Source organism: Cetorhinus maximus, chromosome 15 (genome assembly GCF_964194155.1).
Source record: "Cetorhinus maximus chromosome 15, sCetMax3.hap1.1, whole genome shotgun sequence".
Taxonomy (NCBI): domain Eukaryota; kingdom Metazoa; phylum Chordata; class Chondrichthyes; order Lamniformes; family Cetorhinidae; genus Cetorhinus; species Cetorhinus maximus.
Window position 1 is genome coordinate 38,277,676 of NC_135893.1, and position 20,774 is coordinate 38,298,449.

Consider the following 20,774-nt stretch of genomic DNA (forward strand, 5'->3'; position numbering starts at 1 on the left):
ACGTGGATTGGGTTGATGGTGAAGGTTACAAGAAGTTTCTTTCTCTGAGTATGATCCCTGTGTAGCATTCTGGCTTGGTTTTCTAATTTTTCTGCACTCCTCTTGCTGGAGTCCTGTGCCAGAGGCTGCTGTTTACCCTTCATTACCATGCTCAAGTAGCAATTCTTCATGTGTTAGCTCAGATAACGAGTGTAGGCAGCTATTCCACCACATGAGTATGGGAAATTGTCGTGCCTGATCCTGTCACCAATGATGGCCAGACATGAGGGCTCGTCACTGGCAAGCACCATACAGGGGCAGGTGTTTGGTTATTTTTTTAACCCATTATCTTGCCACGAACATTGAAACCAATAGCAATGACCCTTTCAGATGCCTGGACTTTGATCAACACAACAATGAATTTAGGCACTGCCAACCTGTATAGCTTGGTTATATACTGCTTTTATCAAGAGATGCTTATTCCAATTAGAAATATCCTGTAAACACCACATGAGGTTTTCTGAAGTCAAATTTGGTCATGAAGTGGAAAGGTCAATGCTAAATATCCAGAACCACAGAATCTTTACAGTGAAGAAGGAGGCCATTCGGCCCTTCGAGTCTGCTCTGGCTCTCTGAAAGAGCATTCTACCTAGTCCCACTCCCCTGTCTTATCCCCGTAACCTTGCACATTCTTTCTTTTCAGATAGCCATCCAATACCTTTTTGAATACCTTGATTGAATCCACTATTAGCCTGCATTATTTTGCACATTTACACTGCCAGAAATTTACAAAAGCATTTGTAGCCTTTTACCATTTATTCAAAAGAAAAGATCAAGTAACACTATGTTTTTTGCGTTTGTTCGACAATCGAATAAAATTGAATTGTCATCCAAATTCCACTGGGACACTGCTTCTTTAGGAATTTAGAGACACCCAGTCAGTAACCACTTGATATTACTCCAGATCTCACTGTTTATTCATTGTCAGTACTACACCTGAAGTGCATTCTTTCTCAGGGCCTGCAGCAGTTCATTTTATTGATGCAGAACCGGTTTTAAAACAAAAATCAGCTACATTTAAATTGATATTCCTGTTTTGAGTAGTTTGCCAAAGAATTGTGGTTCTCAAGTTTTCTAAGTGCTCTATAACAATTTTCATTGCTCTGCTTAGCTAATGATATTGGCTTTGATTTGAGAATCTGTTTTATTTGCTACATTAAGTGCATGGTTAACACCAGGTAGTAGGTTTGGTTTTTGATGTAGTGTTTTCAAGTTTTGATCAATTCCCTCAGCCAGATTGGAAACTTGTAGATTCTGCCAGTGATTCATTTTGGTGGCTGGTGCGTGTGACCAGCGACTGTATTGTCTTCCAGCAATCCACATCTTTAAGCACTCCGCCTCCAGCAAGCTTGTTGTGACCACTTAGAGAATCTTAGAATCTTATAACACAGTTCATTGTCATGCAATCCAATACAGTGTGCCAGCCCTTTGAAAGAGCTATTCAATTGGTACCACCCTTCCAGTCGTTCCCTTTAGTGCTGAGCTTTTTTTCCTATTAAAGTATATCCAGTTCCCTTTTTAAAGTAATTATTGAATTTGCTTCCACCACCCTTTCAGTTTAAAACACAGAAAATAACATTCATGAAATTAAAATTTTGTGATTGAGGTATTAATTTTTAGATTTTATTTCAATATTGGTTTTTTAAATCCAATATTTGGGCAGCCATTTAACTTTTAACCACCTTATAATAAAACATTAACCTTTTTTTGATAAGACATCATGGGGTAGAAATCTGTCTCTGGTCATGAAGCAAAATTGGTGCTGTTGATTCACCGCCCATTATTCCCAGAACTTGGTTTTTAATTCCGTTAACTGCAATGGAACTGAATATCTAGTGCTATGTATAACGGGCAGCCAATACAATACCACCTCTATCGCACCGCAGCCCAAGGTGAATTTCCATCCTGAAAGCTTTACAGTTAGAGTTCATAATCTGAATTTCTCAAATTTAACTTCTGCAGGCAAACTGGTCATAAGAAAAAACTAAACTCTTACATCAGCTTTCCTGAAGTTTTAGACCTAACTGCATACCTTGAAAGGAAAGGTAAGGAATAATTTCATATTAATGCTTTCAGTCATTATGTTGGATTTCAGTTATTTCAAGAATTGTTTTTCTCCCTTAGTTGTGAGGTCCCAGTTCAAATTAATCTGTTATGTGGGAAATGAGTGTTTGCTTCTCCTGATGGCCCATTAACATGCTGATTAGCTGGCACTTGGTTAGTGAAAATATTTGCTCAAGGACTGACTCAGTTCTTGCATGTTTTACACTGTTTGCTCAAAAGCAAAAGTTAATTTATTTCCAGATTGTTTGAAAGGATATTGAAGACAAAGATGTCCTTAGATGCAAAGGTGAAACTTTGGGATCGCAACTAAAATTACTAAAAGCACAACATGTAAAATACTCCAAAAGAAGAAGTGATGAGGATTGAGAGTTTAATTTTAAAACCAGCTGAGATTAACTAAAAGGCATGTTTAGAAGACAATGGAGGTAGAGATTTCAGAAGACAGGAATGGGATTGTTTTAAACTTTTAAAGGGTCCACTGGCAAGAAAATACATGAAGCAAAAACAAATGCCATGTGTTCAATAAGTTCTCGCGTTTTGGCAAGTAGATAGTACAAGTTGCAGCATATGGTTTGAACAAATTATTTTCAATGTGAGATTTGACCCCATATCTTCAGGTAATGTTACCAAGGGGCAGCCTGAAGATGAGGAAGAGCAGGGGACCAAGTATAGATTTCAAGCGAGTGCAGAGGTGAAAAAGGGAAGCATTTGCTGGAGATGCCCTGATGGTTAGAATGGAACCAACGGAGAGTAATCCCATTGAACTAAATGACAGGGGAGGTGTTGGAGAAGGTTGGCTGCAAAAAACGTCTAGAAGGGCAAGGAAGGATTGTGCACCATGGACATGGTCACAGAAGATGTCTTTTGTGACTTTGGTTAAGGCTGTTTCAGTGTTGTTGTAAGGGTGGAAGCCTAATTGGAGATATTCAGACATGTAGAAATGATAGGCTGAGATTTGGGGCTGACAACACTTTCAAGGATTGGGAGAGGAACAGAAATTTGTAGATCTGATGTGGAAGGAAAAGATCTGGCTGTGATTATATTGAATTAACTAACTACATATTTCCAGTCATTGTAAAGCTATGGTATAAATATCTATCAAATTTAACTAGATTGAGGGAAACTATTCTACCCTTGTAGATCTCTGCTGAGGCCACATTTGAAATATTGTGCAATTTTAAACACCCTAGCTTGAAAAAGAGATGCATGCATTAGATAGAGTTGATTGTGAGGAGTGCCTGTGGTGATTCTGGAGCCTTGGGTTTCCAGTTATGAGAAGACACTCATCACTCAACTTGTTTTTGCTCCAAATAAACGTGCCTGATTCAGCTCTTCAATTTGCTGATGAACATAGGTGTGCAGATGAAAGTAGACTGGTTGCCTTCTGCTATGCGCGCAGAAATAGTTAACATGGGTTTAAGTTTGGCAGCCGTGTTGTATCAACTTAGTTTTAAAGATGTGTTCTTTGAAAGAGTTTTTTAATGCTGGGCCAAAACTTGTACTACAGCAGAATTTTTTCCTGGGGAGAAGATATGTGCTCATTACCATAATGAAATACCTTGGATTTTTTACCCATTTAAGTGCATAACTGAAGTGAATGTGAGCTGCCAACATGGTGCTGAATTTAAGCAAAACTTGTCAATTCATTAGTCAAAATCCTTTGCCCGCTCTCAGGTCACCACCTAGTAGTGCAAATGCTCTTCTGGCAGATTTAGCCTCTGTCACTTGGAATATCAATATCTTGTATGGAAGCAACCGAATAGCAGGTTTGTGCCGCTCCTCATGCCACTCATGTGCCTGTTGCCTTCCTGCTGAGGGTTGATAACATAAGAAATGGGAGCAGGAATAGGCTATTTGGTCCCTCGAGCCTGCCCTGCCATTCAGTAAGATCATGGCTGATCTGCCCCAGGCCTCAACTCCCCTTTCGTGCCAGCTCCTCATAGCCCTCAACTCCCCGATATTTCAGAAATCTATCTACCTCCTCTTTAAATACTTGCAGCGATCTAGCCTCACACTTGTTAATCATATCCTTCACTAATGCCCTTTAGCATTAGGAAGGAAACCTGCCATCCTTACCTGGTCTTGTCAAAATGTGACTCCAGACCCACAGCAATGTGGTTGACTATTAACAGCGCTCTGAAGTGGCCCAGCAAGCCATTCAGTTGCAAGGGAAATTCAGGTTGGATAACATATGCTGGCCTTGTCAGTGACTCCCACATCATGAAATAATCTTTTAAAAGCCAGCTAGTGATAACCCTGAAAAACAACAAAGTGCTGAAAATACTCAGCAGGTCTGGCAGCATTTGTGGAGACAGAAACAACGTTAGTGTTTCAAGTCTGTGACCTTTCATCAGAACAGTAACTGTCTTTGTGGGGGCAAGTGGAGAAGTTAGATTTTTTTTTTGGGTCGAGTTGATTCCAAGATGCAGGGGTGAAATTTGTTTTGATAGTGACTCTTTTTTGGCTGCTACACAACCTTAAGCTTCCAAAATAGTAATTGCAGTGCTAGTACACATTGCTGATGCAAAGTGTGCTATATTGATAAAGAGTTTGGTACATGTGCACCTAACACCTGCTAGCAACATGTAGAGTAGGCAGATCATAACGTCATGCTGTTGCTGCAATTCTGTTTTCAGGTGCTTTCTGTTTAACATTTCAAAAAGTACAGGGGGTGGTCTGACAGTTACTGAAATATTTTTCAGCTGACTTAAAGGTTTCTGCAAAAACAAGCTGCTTCTAAACATTGGTGGACTAGTAGGCCTCTTGGTATTAAGTATAAGTGGGAAATTGAGCTTAGACCACAGAAAGCAGGGCAAGCTGCTGGAAGAGGGAAAAGTGGAGGAAGTCTCTTGGAAAGAAATTATATACACCCAGTTAGGAACCAACTCTCTGAACTGAACTTTAGCGGTGACCAATGCTTGAGATGTCAGCACTTCCCTTTAGGAGGCTGTTGGTGAAATAGGTCAATTACTGCAGCCACAGCCCAACCTCTGAGCAAGGCAAGGACCACTGTGGCTTTGAAAGTGGCTGGCTATGAACTTGGTACCTAACTGCTAAGCTCCTGGAGATTTTAGCAATATCTCTCAGTCTGCAGTGTACAGCTGCACAGGGAAGGTCATTCTCTAAGCAAAGAATGATAACTCAAATTTTATTTCATTCCCTCTTGCCAGAGAGAAGTAACCAGAACAAGCACAGAGGTTTGCGAGGATTGCAGTCTTCCCCATGGTGCAGGGTGCCATTGACTGCATGCGCATTCGTTTTCATATGTCAAATGTCAACTCTGCCAGACAGGCAATGCATCATGCAGGCCAATGCCCGTATCCCGTCAATACTCATGCATTCATTTTGTGGCAGTCCTCTGTGCCAGCTGTATTTTAATTACTATGGCAAACCAAAGGGTGGCTGCTGGATGGTCAAGGCTGTCCAGTGACTCCATGGCTGATAACTCCGGTTTGCGAAGCATGCACTTGGGTGTAGCAGGTGCATAACAAGTGCAATACTGCAACACAGCTTTTTCATTCATTCATGGGATGTGGGTGTCATTGGCTAGGCCAGCATATATTGCCCATCCCTAATTGCCCTTGAGAAAGTGGTGGTGAGCTGCCTTCTTGAACCGCTGCCATCCATGTGGTGTAGGTACACCCACAGTGCTGTAAGGGAGGGAGTTCCAGGATTTTGACCCAGCGACAAGGAAGGAATGGCGATATATTTCCAAGCCAGGATGTTGGGTGGCTGAAGGTGATGGTGTTCCCATGTGTCTGCTGCCCTTGTCCTTCTAGATGGTACTGGCCATGGGTTTGAAAGATGCTGTCTATAGGGGCTTGGTGAGTTCCTGCAGTGTGTTTTGTAGATGGTGTACACTGCTGTCATTGTATCAGTGGAGGGAGTGAATGTTTGTGGATGGGGTGCCAGTCGAGTGGGCTGCTATGTCTTGCATGGTATCAAGTTTCTTGAGTGTTGTGGGAGCTGCATTCATCCAGGCAAGTGGAGAGTATTTCATCACACTCCTGCCTTGTGCCTTGTAAATGGTGGACAGGCTTTGGGGAGTCAGGAGGTGAGTTACTCGCCACAGGATTCCTAACCTCTGACCTGCTCTTGTAGCCACAGTATTTACATGGCTCGTCTAGCTCAGTTTCTGGTCAATGGTAACCCCCATTGCCAAGGACGTTGATGGTGGTGATGCCATTGAATGTCAAGAGGTTAGATTCTCTCTTGTTGGAGATGGTCGTTGCCTGGGACTTGTGTAGCATGCATGTTACTTGCCACTTTTCAGCCCAAACCTGGATATTGTCCGGGTCTTGTTGCATTTGGACTTCTTCAGCATCTGAGGAGCTGAGAATGGTGCTGAGCATTGTGCAATCATAAGCGAACATCCCCACTCCTGACTTTGCGATATAGGGAAGGTCATTGATGAAGTAGCTGAAAATGGTTGGGCCTATGACCTACCCTGAGGAACTCCTGCAATGATGTCCTGGAACTGAGATGATTGACCTCCAACAATCTCAACCATCTTCCTTTGTGCTAGGTATGACTCCAGTCAGCGGAGAGCTTTCCCCCAATTCCCATTGACACCAGTTTTGCTAGTGCTCCTTGATGCCACATTTGGTCAAATGCTGCCTTGATGTCAAGGGCTGTCACTCTCGCCTCACCTCTGGAATTCAGCTCTTTTGTCCATGTTTGAACTAAGGCTGTAATGAGGTCAGGAGCTGAGTGGCCCGGGCAGAACCCAAACTGAGCATCAGTGAGCAGGTTATTGCTAAGCAAGTGCTGCTTGATAGTACTGTCGATGACCCCTTCTGCCAATTGACTGACCGAGAGTAGACCGTTGGGCTGGTAATTGGCCGGGTTGGATTTGTACTGCTTTTTGTGTACAGGATATATCTGGGCAATTTTCCACATTGCAGGGTAGATGCCTGTGTTGTACCTGTGCTGGAACACCTTAGCTAGGGGCGTGACAACTTCAGTAGTGCAAATCTTCACTACTATTGCTGGAGTATTGGCATCGCCCACAGCCTTTGCAGTATCCAGTGTCTTCAGCCTTTCTTTATCACGTGTAGTGAATCGAATTGATGAAGACTGGCACCTGTGATGCTGGGTTCCTCTGGAGGAGGCCAAGATGGATCATCCACTAGGCACTTCTTTTACACTTATGTGCTGTGCCCCCCCCCCCCCCCCCATCGTTGAAGATGGGGATATTTGTGGAGCCACCGCCTCCAGTGAGTTGTTTAATTGCCTACTACCATTCACGACTGATGTGGCAGGACTGCAGATCTTAGATCTGACCGGTTGTTTGTAGAATCGTATAACTGTCTATTGCTTGCTGCTTATGCTGTTTGGCATGCAAGTCATTCTGTGTTGTAGTTTCACCAGGTTGACACCACATTTTTATGCCTGGTGTTGTTCCTGACATGCACTCCTGCACTCTTCATTGAACCAGGGTTGATCCCCTGGCTTTGTGGTAATGGTAGACTCGGGAATATGCTGGGCCATGAGGCACAGATTATGGCTGTGTACAATTCTGCTGCTGCTAATTCTGTGCCTCATGGTTGCCCAGTCTTACGTTGCTAAATCTGTTTGAAATCGTGTCACACAACGCAATGAATAGCATCCTCGATGTGAAGACAGGACTTCATATCCACAAACACTGTACGGTGGTCGCTCCTACTGATATTGCAATGGACAGATGCATCTGTGGCAGGCAGGTTTGTGAGGATGAGGTCAAGCATGTTTTCCTCTCTAGTTGGTTCCCACACTACCTACCACAGACTCAATCTAGCAGTCGTGCCCTTTAGGACTCGGCCAGCTCGATTTCTTGGTGATGGACATTGTGTCCTTACCACCCACAGTGTTTCCTGAGCCTCGAGGTTTCCTTGCCTATGTTGAACCTGATGCCAAGCAACTTCATGGGGTCTGGGTCGATGTTGAGGACTCCCAGGGCAACTCCCTCCCCACTGTGCCCACCACCTCTGCTGGATCTGTCCTGCCAGTGGGATAGCGATGATGGTGGGACATTACCTGTAGGTATGATTCTGTGAGTAAGTTTGTCAGGCTGTTGCTTGACTAGTATGTGAGACAGCTCTGCCAATTTTGGCGCTAAATGTTGTGTAGGAGGACTTTGCAGGGTCGACAGGGCTGAGTTTATCATTACTGAGTGGCTTGCTCCCATTTCAGAGGACATTTAAGAGTCAACCACATTGCTGTGGGCCTGGGGTCACATGGAGCCAGACAAGGTAAGGACAGCAAATTTTCCTCCCTAAAGGGCATTAGTGAACCAGCTGGTCATCAGTAGACTTTTAATTCCAGATTTTTATTGGATTCAAATTTCGCCACCTCAGAGCATTACCCTGGGTCTCTGGATTACTAGCCCAGTGACGTTACCACTATGCCACCGCCTGCCCTGAGTATTATACAGTAGTACAACAAAGCTGTGTTGAAGCACTGATCTGGATCAGCCTGGACTGCTCTGGAAGGAGCCCTGCAGTTCTCAGCTGAGTGGGGCTCAAGATTTGTTCTGGTATGCTGCACAACCTTGCTGTATTCAACTGTTGAGACAAGAAGTTGAGGAGCAGGAACGCAAAGAGTATAAGGAAGGGAGGCTGAAACCTATGCAGCTCCCTTCAGCTTAGGCTGAATGTGATCAAGTAACTCTAAAGCGATACAAGTAAGGCCAACATCAGCTCCCCATTCATTGACAGTCCTACATCTTACCTTCTCTCTATCGCTGACCTTCACATTTGTCCTCTTGGTCACAATGCAAAAATAAAAATTATCAAAACATATCAATCCAAATTTATTAATGAAGCCATGCCGTATTGCAGGCAAAAATAAATTAATCACTTCTGTGCATTTCCTTAGTGCCTGTCTTCCAGGTACCTTTGCCTGTCCTAGTGCTCCTGTGAGGCTGCAGCATGGCTGGTGGGAGGCTGCTGATGTTTATTGAAGGAAATTGAACAAGGCCTTGGAGATGTGACTGTCGTGAGTGAATAGTCGAGCGGGGTGTGCAAGCTGAGAGATATGGCTGTGAGGCTTGCAAAAATGCAAAATCTGTGATTGTGAGCTGAAGCATATGAATGTTAGGCATGAGTCCTGATTGATAAAGATTTTTGTTAAATGATTGAAGGGGGTGTGGGATGTTGTGAATTGTGCAGTGTCTTGAGACTAATGTTGCAATTGGTAGGATATGGGGCATGATCACTCATTGGCCTTGACCACTTGTGAGGTCATAAATTTTGGCCACTGCATCCAGGCCCTTGGGGCTACGCTCCTGGTATTAATCTCCCCTGGATATCTGCTCCCATTGCCTTCTCATTTTGTGCCTGGAGGGCTTCCTGACCCTTTCAGGATGCAGGACATCTTTCCAACTCTGCCACCAAGACCTGTATTGAAGTGTCCAAAAACCTGGGGCCAAGTTATTTTCTCAACTCATATTCAGTTGCAGAACAACTTTCAGTACCGGCTCAAAATGAACTTTCTGTTTAAGTAGTCGAAGCTAGCTTTAGTGGTTCAGGTTGGCATCAATATCAGGCTTCTTGCTGATATGCACAGCTGATAAGCTATTGGGAGAGCACTGGTTGCATACAGAAATTGTTACAATGGGTAGGTAGAATTTATTTGGCATGCTGCATGCATTCCATGAAATTATTGAGTTTTTATGATTTCCCCCTACTGTATTCGTGGGCCATCCAATTTAACCCTAAGCCTGCCTGTTGAAGGACAATCAGAAGAGTCAAACCTGATACCTGTGCAGTACTTTTGATGATTGTATAGGCAATTGGCTTGGTCTTCAGACCTGGAGAAGTGGGCCTGTCACTGAGCGCTGGGATTCTTTGCACCCTTTGTTAGCTAACCTTGTAAACCAGTATGGTAGGCTATACACTGGGTGGGAGCCCCTTATTGGCTAGCTGCTTGGCTCCACATGTTTAAATTCACTTGGCTCTTGTCTACTTGCACCTATGATCCTTGAAGTTGTTCAAGTGAGAACGTACTTCCAGGAGAGAAATTGTAGTCCATTCATCAAGCAGATGAAAACTCTGCCATGTGCATTTCCCAAAAGCTTTATTTGGAGAACCTGAAGCATGGTGATAAATATCTGCCCATGAAAAAATGGGTGACCCAAAAAAGGATACCTTGTTTATAGTGTTCCACTATAATACTATCAGGTTTGCTGTTTTAGACAGTAGCCAACCTTAGAGCAACTACCCACAATCAGGGTCGAGATAAAAAGGCCATTAAAAAATGCAAACTAAGCACTGGTGTTCTTTTGTCATGGAATAGAATTGAAAAGGAGAGAAGGTAAATTAAACTTTCATAAAACCTTAGTTAGACCACATTTGGAATACTATGCACATTTTGATCTGCAAATTTAAAACCTTTGAGTGGTTACAGGACAGGAGGAGACCATTTTTCCTGCCTTGGGTTCTCAGTAAGAACTACTTAGCCCTGCTCCCCTGCTCTCTCCTCAAAGCCTGCAATTTGTTTGTAAAAAAATTGTCCAGTTTCCTTTTGAATTTGCTTCCTCCACACTCAGGCTATGCATTCCAGAACTTTACCAACTGCTGCATTAAACAAGTTTTTCCTCATGTCACCTCTGATTCTTGACCCTTTTGTCAATTGGAGCGGTTTCACTCTGTTCAGGCTCCTCGTGATTTTGAGCACCTCTATCAAATTTCCTCTTAATTTTCGCTGCTGTGAAGAGGATAGCACCAACGTTGCCAATCTATCTCATTACATTCTTGTAAATCTTTTCTCCACCCTCTCCAATGCCTTCCTATCCTTCCTAAAGTGCAATATCCAGAATTGGTCACAATACTCCAGTTAAGACTGAACCAGTGTTTTATAAACTTTCATAACTTTGCTTTTGTATTCTTATGCCTCTGTTTATAAAACCCAGCAATCTTCAATGATCTATGCACATATATCCCCCCTCGGGTCCCTCTACTCCTGCACCCCGTTTAGAATGGTACCTTTATTTTATGTTGCCATTCCTCATTCTTTGTACCAAGGTCCGTCACTTCACACTACTATACGTTGAATTTCATCTGCCACATATCCACCTATACCACCAGCCTATGTCCTCCTGAAGTTTTATCATTATCCTCCTCACAGTTCGCAATGCTTCCAAATTTTGGGACATCTGCACATTTTGAAATTGTTCTCTGCATACCCAAGTCTAGATGATTAGATTTACAAGGATAATACCAGAACTGATAGGAAGACTGAACAGGTTAGAGCTTTATTCTCTGGGGATTACCTAATAGAGTTTGTTAAAATGATGAAGGAGTTTTTATAGGGTAGGTGAAGAGATGCTTCCATTTGTGGGAATACAAAATTAGTGGTCATAAATATAACATGATCACTAATGAAACCAATAAGAAATAGAAAAGGGACTTCTTTACCCAGAAAGTGGTTAAAATGTGGAAATTAGTGCCACAAGGAGTAGTTGGGGCGACTAGCATTAATGCACTTGGGGAAATCTAGATAAGAACGTAGGGGAGAAAGGAATAGGAGATTTTGTTGGAGGTTAAATTAAGTTGAGTAGGAGGAGGCTCATGGGAAACATAAACAGTGGCTCAGACCGGATGGGCCGAATGGCCTGTTTCTCTGATAATTCTACGTAAAATGGAAGATCTTACTTCCACTATACAGAGTGAAGCTATGATCAGTGAGTATTTTGTCTGATACTTTTGCACTGTCATTTGCTCTGTAGTGTGCTTGCTGTCAGAGACATCCTTATCAGGAATATTGGCTCATTTTTTCCTCCTACTTTGCATGAAGAGCATTAGAAGAATGAGGAAGGCTGAATGGAAAGTGGGTAATCTAATGTTGTGATGCTTTTGGCTTCTGTTTCCACAGCAACAGAATTAACTTATTTTCAAATGGATTTTCTCAGAGATGGACTGATGAGAGTGATTCTCACTGTGTGAGATTGTCACATGTTTAAATGAACAGCAAGTGAGAAAATGAAATATTTGGCTTATGCAAGTAAATTGTTTCTACACAATTTCCAAGTAGTGGAGCAAAAAGGAGCAAATCTGGTAAACTGATCAGACAGTTTACAGTTATTCCTTGGAGTTATATTTAATCTGTTACTGTTACTCTTTTTACGAAGTGCTTGTGAGACTAGTGTAAATACAGTGACTGTACATAACTTATCAAATGGTTGCTACAAATTAATATGTTGTAGCCTTAACTTGCTGGTTTGATCTTCACTAAATTAAATTTATATTGATGTCACTGGTTTCAATGCCTGTCACACCAGGGAGGCTATAGTACATCAGCCAGGAGTCTTTCAAAGCCTCTCTGTGTACCTTTGTCTGTGTGTGGGATAGAAAAGCACAGAAAACAGGGTACTAAAAGTAAAATTTAAGATTGCTTTGCTGTACAAGTGCAGTGAAAGTAATTTATTAGTGCGTTGAGGTTGATGAAAGCGCACTAAATTCAAGGATCGTTTCCTTGGTAATTCAGGTCATTGGTATCTGTGAAAATTTACTTAGAGAAGTAGCAAAAATATGAGAGCATGTTGTGAGGTTGAACTGCTAATAATGCCTATATACCAACTGGATAACAAACACTTGCTCCACTACTTCGCTCCACTAGCAGTGTTTCTGAAAGCATTTTCCCCCTGCCACCTGCAAATGCAGAACTATGGTTGATTTTGCAGCCATGACAAGATGAGAGAGGCTCATTCAATCCTATAGTGAACTGAGTCAAATCCCAGGGGAACCTTCAAATTTGGGCTAAGCAGAGCTTCGTGATAGTCAAGGAGGCCTAATTTGCCACATGAATAAGTCTTTATGAAATCCTATATACAAGCACAGTCTACACTGTATTTGAAATGCAACAAATTGAGTCATTCTAATACTTATTACTTTCTGATGTCTGCTTTCTGCTTTGCGCCACAATTTTCCGCTTGCTCTATCAACCTCTCCCCTCTGATCAACAACGCTTAACTTTCTCTCAATTTTCACCATACTCGCATGCTTTGAATGTTGCTTCACAGAGAAATTTGAGTGCACTTAGATCTAATGACTCCATTCAGTTTGACGTGGTCACCTGATCCCTGGCGGAAGAGGCCGACTTGTTTGTGCCACGGAAGCACCTCTCAAGGGATTTTGGCATTATTTTTCTTGCTGGCGCAAAAAGTTCTACTAATCCAGATCAACTGCTGCAGAATTTCCTCTGGTCACAGGCATTGTTCTATAGCTTTTGCTATTCTGCTGGCGAGAATGGTTGATAACTTCGACACAGGCGGAATTTTGTGTCATCCGAGTTTGACCCATTGAGATTTTACTTTGTAGGATTGTGTTATTTGGGAATGAGGTCATCATTAATTTTGCATCACCCTTTAAATGTTCTAGCAACAGTATGACCATGAGCTTCTCTGTAGGTAGCCGATTTAAATAGCAATTTCAAACAAAAGCGATATTGTGAGTAGGCCCTCCAATATAATAAGTTCTGTAGACGTGCATAGGACTGTTAATGAATAGTTTTTAATGCTCAGCTTTTATAAAACCTGTTCCTGTTGTATAATGAAAATAAACATTTTATTTGTTTCATGTGGAACACTGAATTGAATTTATCTCCTACAAAACTGTCTTGCTTTGAAACCCAAAAAGCATTTGAAATGATCTTTATTTAAAGTATGCCACTGACGGATGCAAATATTTTAGGTTAGCAATTCACACTAACAATTTAGCAACCGTGTATATTTATATCTGACATTTTTGTACTGCGACACAAGTGCAGGTTGCTTAATTAAGACATTTATGCATTTTATATTGGAATAATGTTTTATTTTGTTTAAAATTATGTTCCTAAAGTTTGTAGATGATATAACCAATTTGATTGTAATTATGGATTAAAAAAAGCCCTGTTAAATCCATCATAAAGTTTAATATCAAGATGAGTAGTGTATAAATGGCGGTTACCTGCCCAGCAAACATAAGGTTAAATGTTTTGCTCAGAACAGAAAATAGCTTCTATTTTTAAAAATGCCACCTGCATTTTATGAAATAAGAATGAAAAAATAGTATTGCTGAGTGCCTTTATTGATCATAACAGGGGTTGTCCACGAGAGCTAGTGATTGGGTAAATATAACAGAATCTCATTGATGCACAAGTTTTGTGGTGTCGTTTGCACGTGCTAATGAGTGTCAATGTTAGACAAGCCCTTACTCTTTAATGAATGGTTTAAGCATGAATTGTGATGGTTTAGAGTTGGTTTGTACAGGGCCATGAGGAGCTGAATAATGGATTGCAATTAAATGTTGATAATGCGTCACCGAAGCACAAGTTAACAAGTATTGACTGTTATTGGGCTATTCTATGTTGAGTTACATTGTTATATACTCCCATTGGCCTGTGTATAAAATTATAGGATATTACTGAGCATCGCAAGTTCCATCAAATTCTAGCTTTTTGTAAGTGCTGTTTAGTCAATTTGCATCACCCTGTAAATGTTCCAGAAGCAGTAAGAAGATTTGAGATCTAGTGAATGATATCAGTGAGAACAGAAATTGAGGAACTTAAGATTCACAGCAGGCTCCTAGTTCTATCTACAGTTGTTGTTGAACCAACAAATGGGTGAATTGAAGACTCAGTCCCTGGGAATTTGAATGTAATTGTTGCTTTACTGTATGTATGGCAGATTATCTGAGCCTTGAATGTAGCTAATTATATAGCATGCTGCCATTTATATCTGGAGCATACTTGTGGAACTTCTGACAATATGTAAGGTTTTGTGACTTGCTTGTTAGTCAGAATTTGGTAACATTTATAGGCATAATGATTAACAACTTAAGGGATGGATGCAGCAACATCTTATTTCATCTATGTCAATTTTGTATTTTAGCTATGCATAGCGTTGTCCAAGGAAATAACGGCAAAATCCCTTTTCCGCTGCACGTTGTTAAATATGGTCTACGTGCAAAAATTAGTATTTTGCTGGTTAATGTTAGAATTGTTGTTCCAGCAGCATTATGCATTGATTTAAATGCTTTCTTCCATTTCTGTACACCTCTAGATATTGGCTGTGTTTATGAACTGAGTGCGGTGCTGATCCACAGAGGGGTGAGTGCATATTCCGGCCATTACATTGCACACGTGCGAGATGACAGGACCGGCGACTGGTATAAGTTTAATGATGAGGAGATTGAGAAAATGGAAGGGAAGAAGCTACAGTTGGGGATAGAGGAAGATCTTGGTGAGCAACCAGTGGCTTGATGTTGGGCCATGTTCAGAAGTTTTACAGATATATTTTGTGTTTAGAGTGAGACACCTCCTTGATGCATGCTTGGTCCTTGAGGTTTTCAGTGCTGCAGGCTGCATTGGCTTGGTGGTAAGTCAGGCAATCAATTCATGTGCCAATGTGGCTCTGAAACTGTGCGCTGAAATGCCCAAGAGTGGTCCGCTGACATGTATTCTTGTTGTGCCTGAGGTGGTGAGCTCAGCACCTAGAGGATCATGGTGGGTAGCCCATGTATACCACTCCTGTCAGCATATTGTGACTCAGGTGCTGAGCGAAATGTTCCCATGCAATTCACATTCTAACCTTAAACAAGTTTAAATGCTTGAACAGTTGACATTTAACTAGTGTATTGATTCACAAACTCCAGTGATAGATGAGCCGATGAGAGAGAATGACAAAATTAATCACCAATTTTGTATCAACAACATAGTTATTTTGCGCTGTTGGGTGAAATATTAATTGTACTGCTGTAATCTCAGTAACTGAGAAGTGCTACAGTTATGGGTTGAAATAAATGTATACTACTAATAGCTGCTTTAGTGCAATATCTGATAATTCACAAAAAACTTGAACTTTTTTCTGTCCCTTTACCTTCATAGAGACTTGCGTGTTGTGCACCTTTCAAGCAGAGGGAATAGGCTGATGATTTCATAGTCTTTTGTTAATGCTGCTTGCTAATGATTCCATAATTGGGGGTTTGCAGGAGTAGCTTTAGCTGGCTGGCCTTTCCGTTTTCCCTAGTATCCAGCCTGCTCCACCCTGTGGTGGGACCTTGTAAGAAATCGTTCTCACAGATCTACATCTCAACCCTCCATGAGTTCCATGCCAATGTGGTGCAATCTGATATTTTAGTCTTTGGCTTTAGTTTAAAAAATAGATCTGCTTGAGGACTTGCTCCTGTTCATTACTTATTATGATTAAACCATCACCTGTTGCTTTTGGCCAGAATAATTAGTTCATATTGTGTGAATTTTCCTCCCCTGCTCTTTTTCTCTCTCTCCTTTTTCCATGGCCATCTTCCTTTTCTTTTCCTTCTCCTCCTTCACACCTTCATTCAAATACAGTATTGAGGGTGGAATCAGGATTACACCCCACTGAGTCCTCGTTCATGAGCCTACACTTCTAATGAAGGTTGTTGGATAACCATCGGAAGCAGGAATCATGGCCATTTGCCCCCTCCTTAACCCAGTGGTGCTGAGGCCAATTATAGTGACAAATTAGCATATCTTCACTGTATAATCAGATTTTTGCATTTTGTGTTTGATCCTTTTTTTGGGTTCTTGAAGGATTTTGAGGGCTTTAATTCTTAGAAATCACCAGCATCTGCTTCTAATCTCAACATATCTGTCTCTTCATATTTTAAGCTTCTCAAGTCTTTGAACTGGTGTTGTTGCAATAATTGGAAATCCATTCGTTAATTTTGTAAGTACTAGTGCTACATCTTAGTTATTGACCCACACAGTATTCCATCTGTAGGGTATAACTTTCTTCATTCCTTCCAGTAAGTAGCAAGGCTAAACAGAAAAGTAGGATCTCTGATTCAAAAGCTTGCATTAATGTAGTACCTTTAAAGAATAAAATGTCCCCAGACTGCTTCACTGGAGCACAGTGAAACAAAAAATTAACTGGGCCACATAAGCAGACATTAGGGCAGGTGACCAAAAACTTGTTCAAAGAAGTGAGTTTTAAGAACAACTTGAGAGGTCAGAGAAGAAAGTAGGTTTAGTGTGGGAATTCCAGACCTTGGGTCTAAATGGCAGAAGGGATGGCTACCAGTGATGGAGTGAGGAATGTACAAGAGGATAGAGTTGAAAGAATGCTGAATGTTTGAACAGCTGTAGGATTGGAGAAGGTTTGAGATGGAGAGGTCCAGGACCACAGGGATTTGAACACACTGAGAATTTTAAAATGGACTGGTCGTTTGCCACTGCTGATCAGGGAGCAGAAGAGTGACGGGTGAATGAAGCTGGGTGTGAGTTAGGGTATGTGCAGCAGAGTTTTGGATGGACTTAAAGTTTATACAGAATTGAAGGTGGGTGGCTACCCAGATAACATTTGAATAGTTGAGTCTGGAGGTAGCAAAAGCAGCAGATGGCCTGAAGTAGAGGTGGAACTAGGCAATATTACGGAGTTGCAAGTAGGCAGTCTTTGTGATGCAGAGGACATGGAGTCAGAAGCTCATCTCTGGGTCAAGTAGACCCCCAGTGTTGTGAACAGTCTTGGTCCACTTGAGACAGTGACCAGGGATGGGAATAAAGTCAGTGATTAGGGAATTGAGTTTATGTCATAGACTGAAGACAATGGTTTTAGCCTTCTCAATGTTTAAATGGAGGAAACTTTGGTGCATCCTGGACTGGATGTCGGACAAGTTGCTTGACAATATAGAGGCATCAGAGGGGTCGTGAGAAGGATGGTGAGATAGAGCTGGGTGTTATCAGTGTAGTTTCTCGAACACTGTGATGTTTTTCGCATGATGTTGCAGAGGGGCAGCATATAATTGGGAAGTAGAAATAGTTCAACACTCTGGCGATTTTCTTGATCTCATAATTACACTAAAGGTTTAAGATGAATTGCTGTCTTCAATGAAACCACATTGGAAGTTGAATGCCTACACTTTGTCATTTGAACACCTTGTTAGAATGTTTCATTGCACAGCATAATAATGCAAATATAATTGCTGTTGCAACAAAATTGCAGCATGCTAATTACTTAAAATAAACCGTGCTATTGAATTCTCTAACATTAATCTTATTCCTGATATACCTATGATGTGGTCTTGTCCTTTTTTGTATATTTCAATTCTGTTGCCAGTATTGATATTCTGGTTTTGCATTGCGCTTTTTTAGCAGAGCCTTCAAAGTCACAGACAAGAAAACCCAAATGTGTTAAAGGTGTTCACTGTTCAAGGAATGCTTACATGTTGGTGTACAGGCGTAAAGTGGAAGGAGGCAAGGAAAAGGAAATAACTGTTCAACTCCCACGTAAGCATTAATATCTCTTTCAATTTATTTTTTCCACAGTGCTTTTCCTAGAATCATTGCAGCACAGAAGGCAGCCATTCAGCCTATTGTGCCTGTGCTGGCTCTCCTAAGAAGCAATTCACATACTGCTGCTCCCCCACCTCTCCCCACATCCCTGCACATTTCTCCTTTTTAGATACTTGGAACAATTTACAGCACAGAAGGAGGCCACTCTACCTGTGTGTCCACGCTGGCTGAGAAACAAGCCACCCAGCCTAATCCCACTTTCCAGTACTCCGTCTGTAGCCCTGGAGGTTACAGCACTTCAGGTGCATATTCAGGCACCTTTTAAATGAGTTGAGAGTTTCTGCCTCCACTACCCCTTCAGGCAGTGAGTTCCAGACTCCTACCACCCTCTGGGTGAAAGAATTTTACCTATCTCCACTCTAATACTTCTACCAATCACTTTAAATCTGTGACCTCTAGTCACTGACCTCTCTGCTAAGCGAAATAGGTCCTTCCCATCCGCTCTATCCGGGCCCCTCACAACCTTCAACATCTCAGTCATATCACCCCTCAGCCTCCCCTGTTCCAAGGAAAACAACCCCAGTCTATCCAATCTTTCCTCCTAGCTGCAATTTTCCAGTCCTGGCAACATCCTCATAAATCTCATCTGTACCCTCTCTAGTGCAATTACATCCTTTCTGTAATGAGGTGACCAGAACTGCACATTTGATAGATTTTAATGTTAGTGATTTCATATTGCAATAAACCAACAGTCCTGGTCTGTCCGAAGCATTTTAAGTGCAAAAATTACAATTATGTGCTTGGAAATGCACCTGAAATTTGCTGGTAATTCAATATTCTGATCACTGGTATTCCTTTTGTGTCCACACTGTTAAATGTTGGAAAGTAGTTTGGAAATAAAGAAAACCTCCTAGGGCAGAACAAGGTCTCCATTCAAACATTGCACCACTGACTCTTCAACATTTACAAAATTAAGAGGAGCTGCTTTCGTTGTTTAGTGCTGCTGGGGCACCCATCTCAATGGTGGGAGAGAAATCTCTGCAGCACCATTGTTGGTTGGGAGTGCTGGCTGAGATCGCAGGAGGAAAACCTTGGTTTTACTGGGGTGCAAGTGGCATGTATGATGTATGACATCCAGCCATTTGTGTCTTGCTATCTAAAGCCTATATTTGGGAAGATATGTTGTCACTTCTGGAAAATGGGGAAGTGATTTGGTTGGTGGAGGAACATTGGAACATCTCCCCAATGCACTTTTTGTTAGTCAGTTCTTTTTCCCTCATTCAGTTTCAGTTAATCTGAAGAATTTGAGTGTTATTTTCAGAAAAGTTATTTAGTTTACAGTACAATGTACATTTCAATACTGGAAGAGGCATAACCTTTAGTCCATGAACCCATGAATTCTACCTGTAGCACTACTTTCAGACTAATTTCTACAACTTTATAGCTGTTAACTGCATCTAGTGATGCAATATTAAAATAAATCAAATGTTATGTTATTAGATAATTGAGAAAATATTTCTTAAATAATTATTGTTGATGAGCTTTGCTATTGTTAATATCTTGGGCATAGAAATCAATAAATTTATGGGTTTGAAACCTGGTAAAAATGTTACATTTGTCGTGGAACTTTTAAGATTTGTTGGCACTACATTAGTCACGGGTTTTTCCCAGTTCCTAAGGAACTTTCCTTCCCTTTTTGCAGCACATTTACAAAAGATGGTTGAACGTGACAACAAAAAATTTGAGGAGTGGTGCATGGAAATGGCTGAGATGCGGAAGCAGAGTGTGGACAAAGGCAAAGCCAAGCATGAGGAGGTGCAAGAGCTCTTTAACATGTTACCAGCTAAAGAAGGTCTGTAAATTTAACAGAGGATGGAGTACGGTTATTGTATGTACACTTGTGTAAAGAATTTTCTTTGAAGGAACCCATTCATCTTGCTGTGATGTTTGTACAGGAAACCTGTCCGATAATGCTGTGTAGGTGACATTGCTGGTCGTAATGGTGGAAAGTTTCTTGATCCTGTAGGAATAGTTGAACACACAAGAATCAACCAGGATCTTATTTAATGTATTGATTCCTTGACAAGAAAAACAATTTTAAGTGAAAAGTAAATATTTCATAGAGTCGTTGTTTACTCCTAAATTGCCCTGACGGTCTTATGGACAAAAGGACATGCGAATGGAAAACTTGCTTCCAGTCTCTATGCATGTTGCTGAGCTCAACTGTGCTACAACTGTGTCCATGATAATAGCCTGACGCCACACCCTTGCAAAAAGAATTCCCCCTGGGGTGCGATGAGACAACACTGCCAGTCTCGCTGGATTATATGTATCTGGGTGGAAAAGGGAAATAATGGGGGGGAAAAAGTCAAATCCATAGCAAATCTTTTGAAGACGATGTCTTTATACATTTGAATATGTGGAAATAAGTATAGAAA

General features: G+C 41.5%; 1 protein-coding gene across 5 annotated transcripts in view; it reads left to right on the forward strand.

The window, feature by feature from the left end:
* The window catches only part of usp48 (ubiquitin specific peptidase 48), a 132,102-nt gene that overhangs the window by 50,085 nt on the left and 61,243 nt on the right, over nt 1-20,774 (forward strand). For 3 of the 5 annotated variants that reach the window (XR_013578917.1, XM_078558284.1, XM_078558281.1), the window contains 4 exons: nt 2,002-2,084; nt 15,125-15,304; nt 18,196-18,330; nt 20,039-20,188. Coding sequence is in view for 4 of the 5 variants with exons in the window: in XM_078558284.1 (XP_078414410.1) it covers nt 2,002-2,084; nt 15,125-15,304; nt 18,196-18,330; nt 20,039-20,188 (548 nt within the window). In the remaining variant the exon portion in view is untranslated. The remainder of the gene's footprint in view (nt 1-2,001; nt 2,085-15,124; nt 15,305-18,195; nt 18,331-20,038; nt 20,189-20,774) is intronic. The other 2 variants (XM_078558285.1, XM_078558283.1) reach the window with 1 other exon arrangement.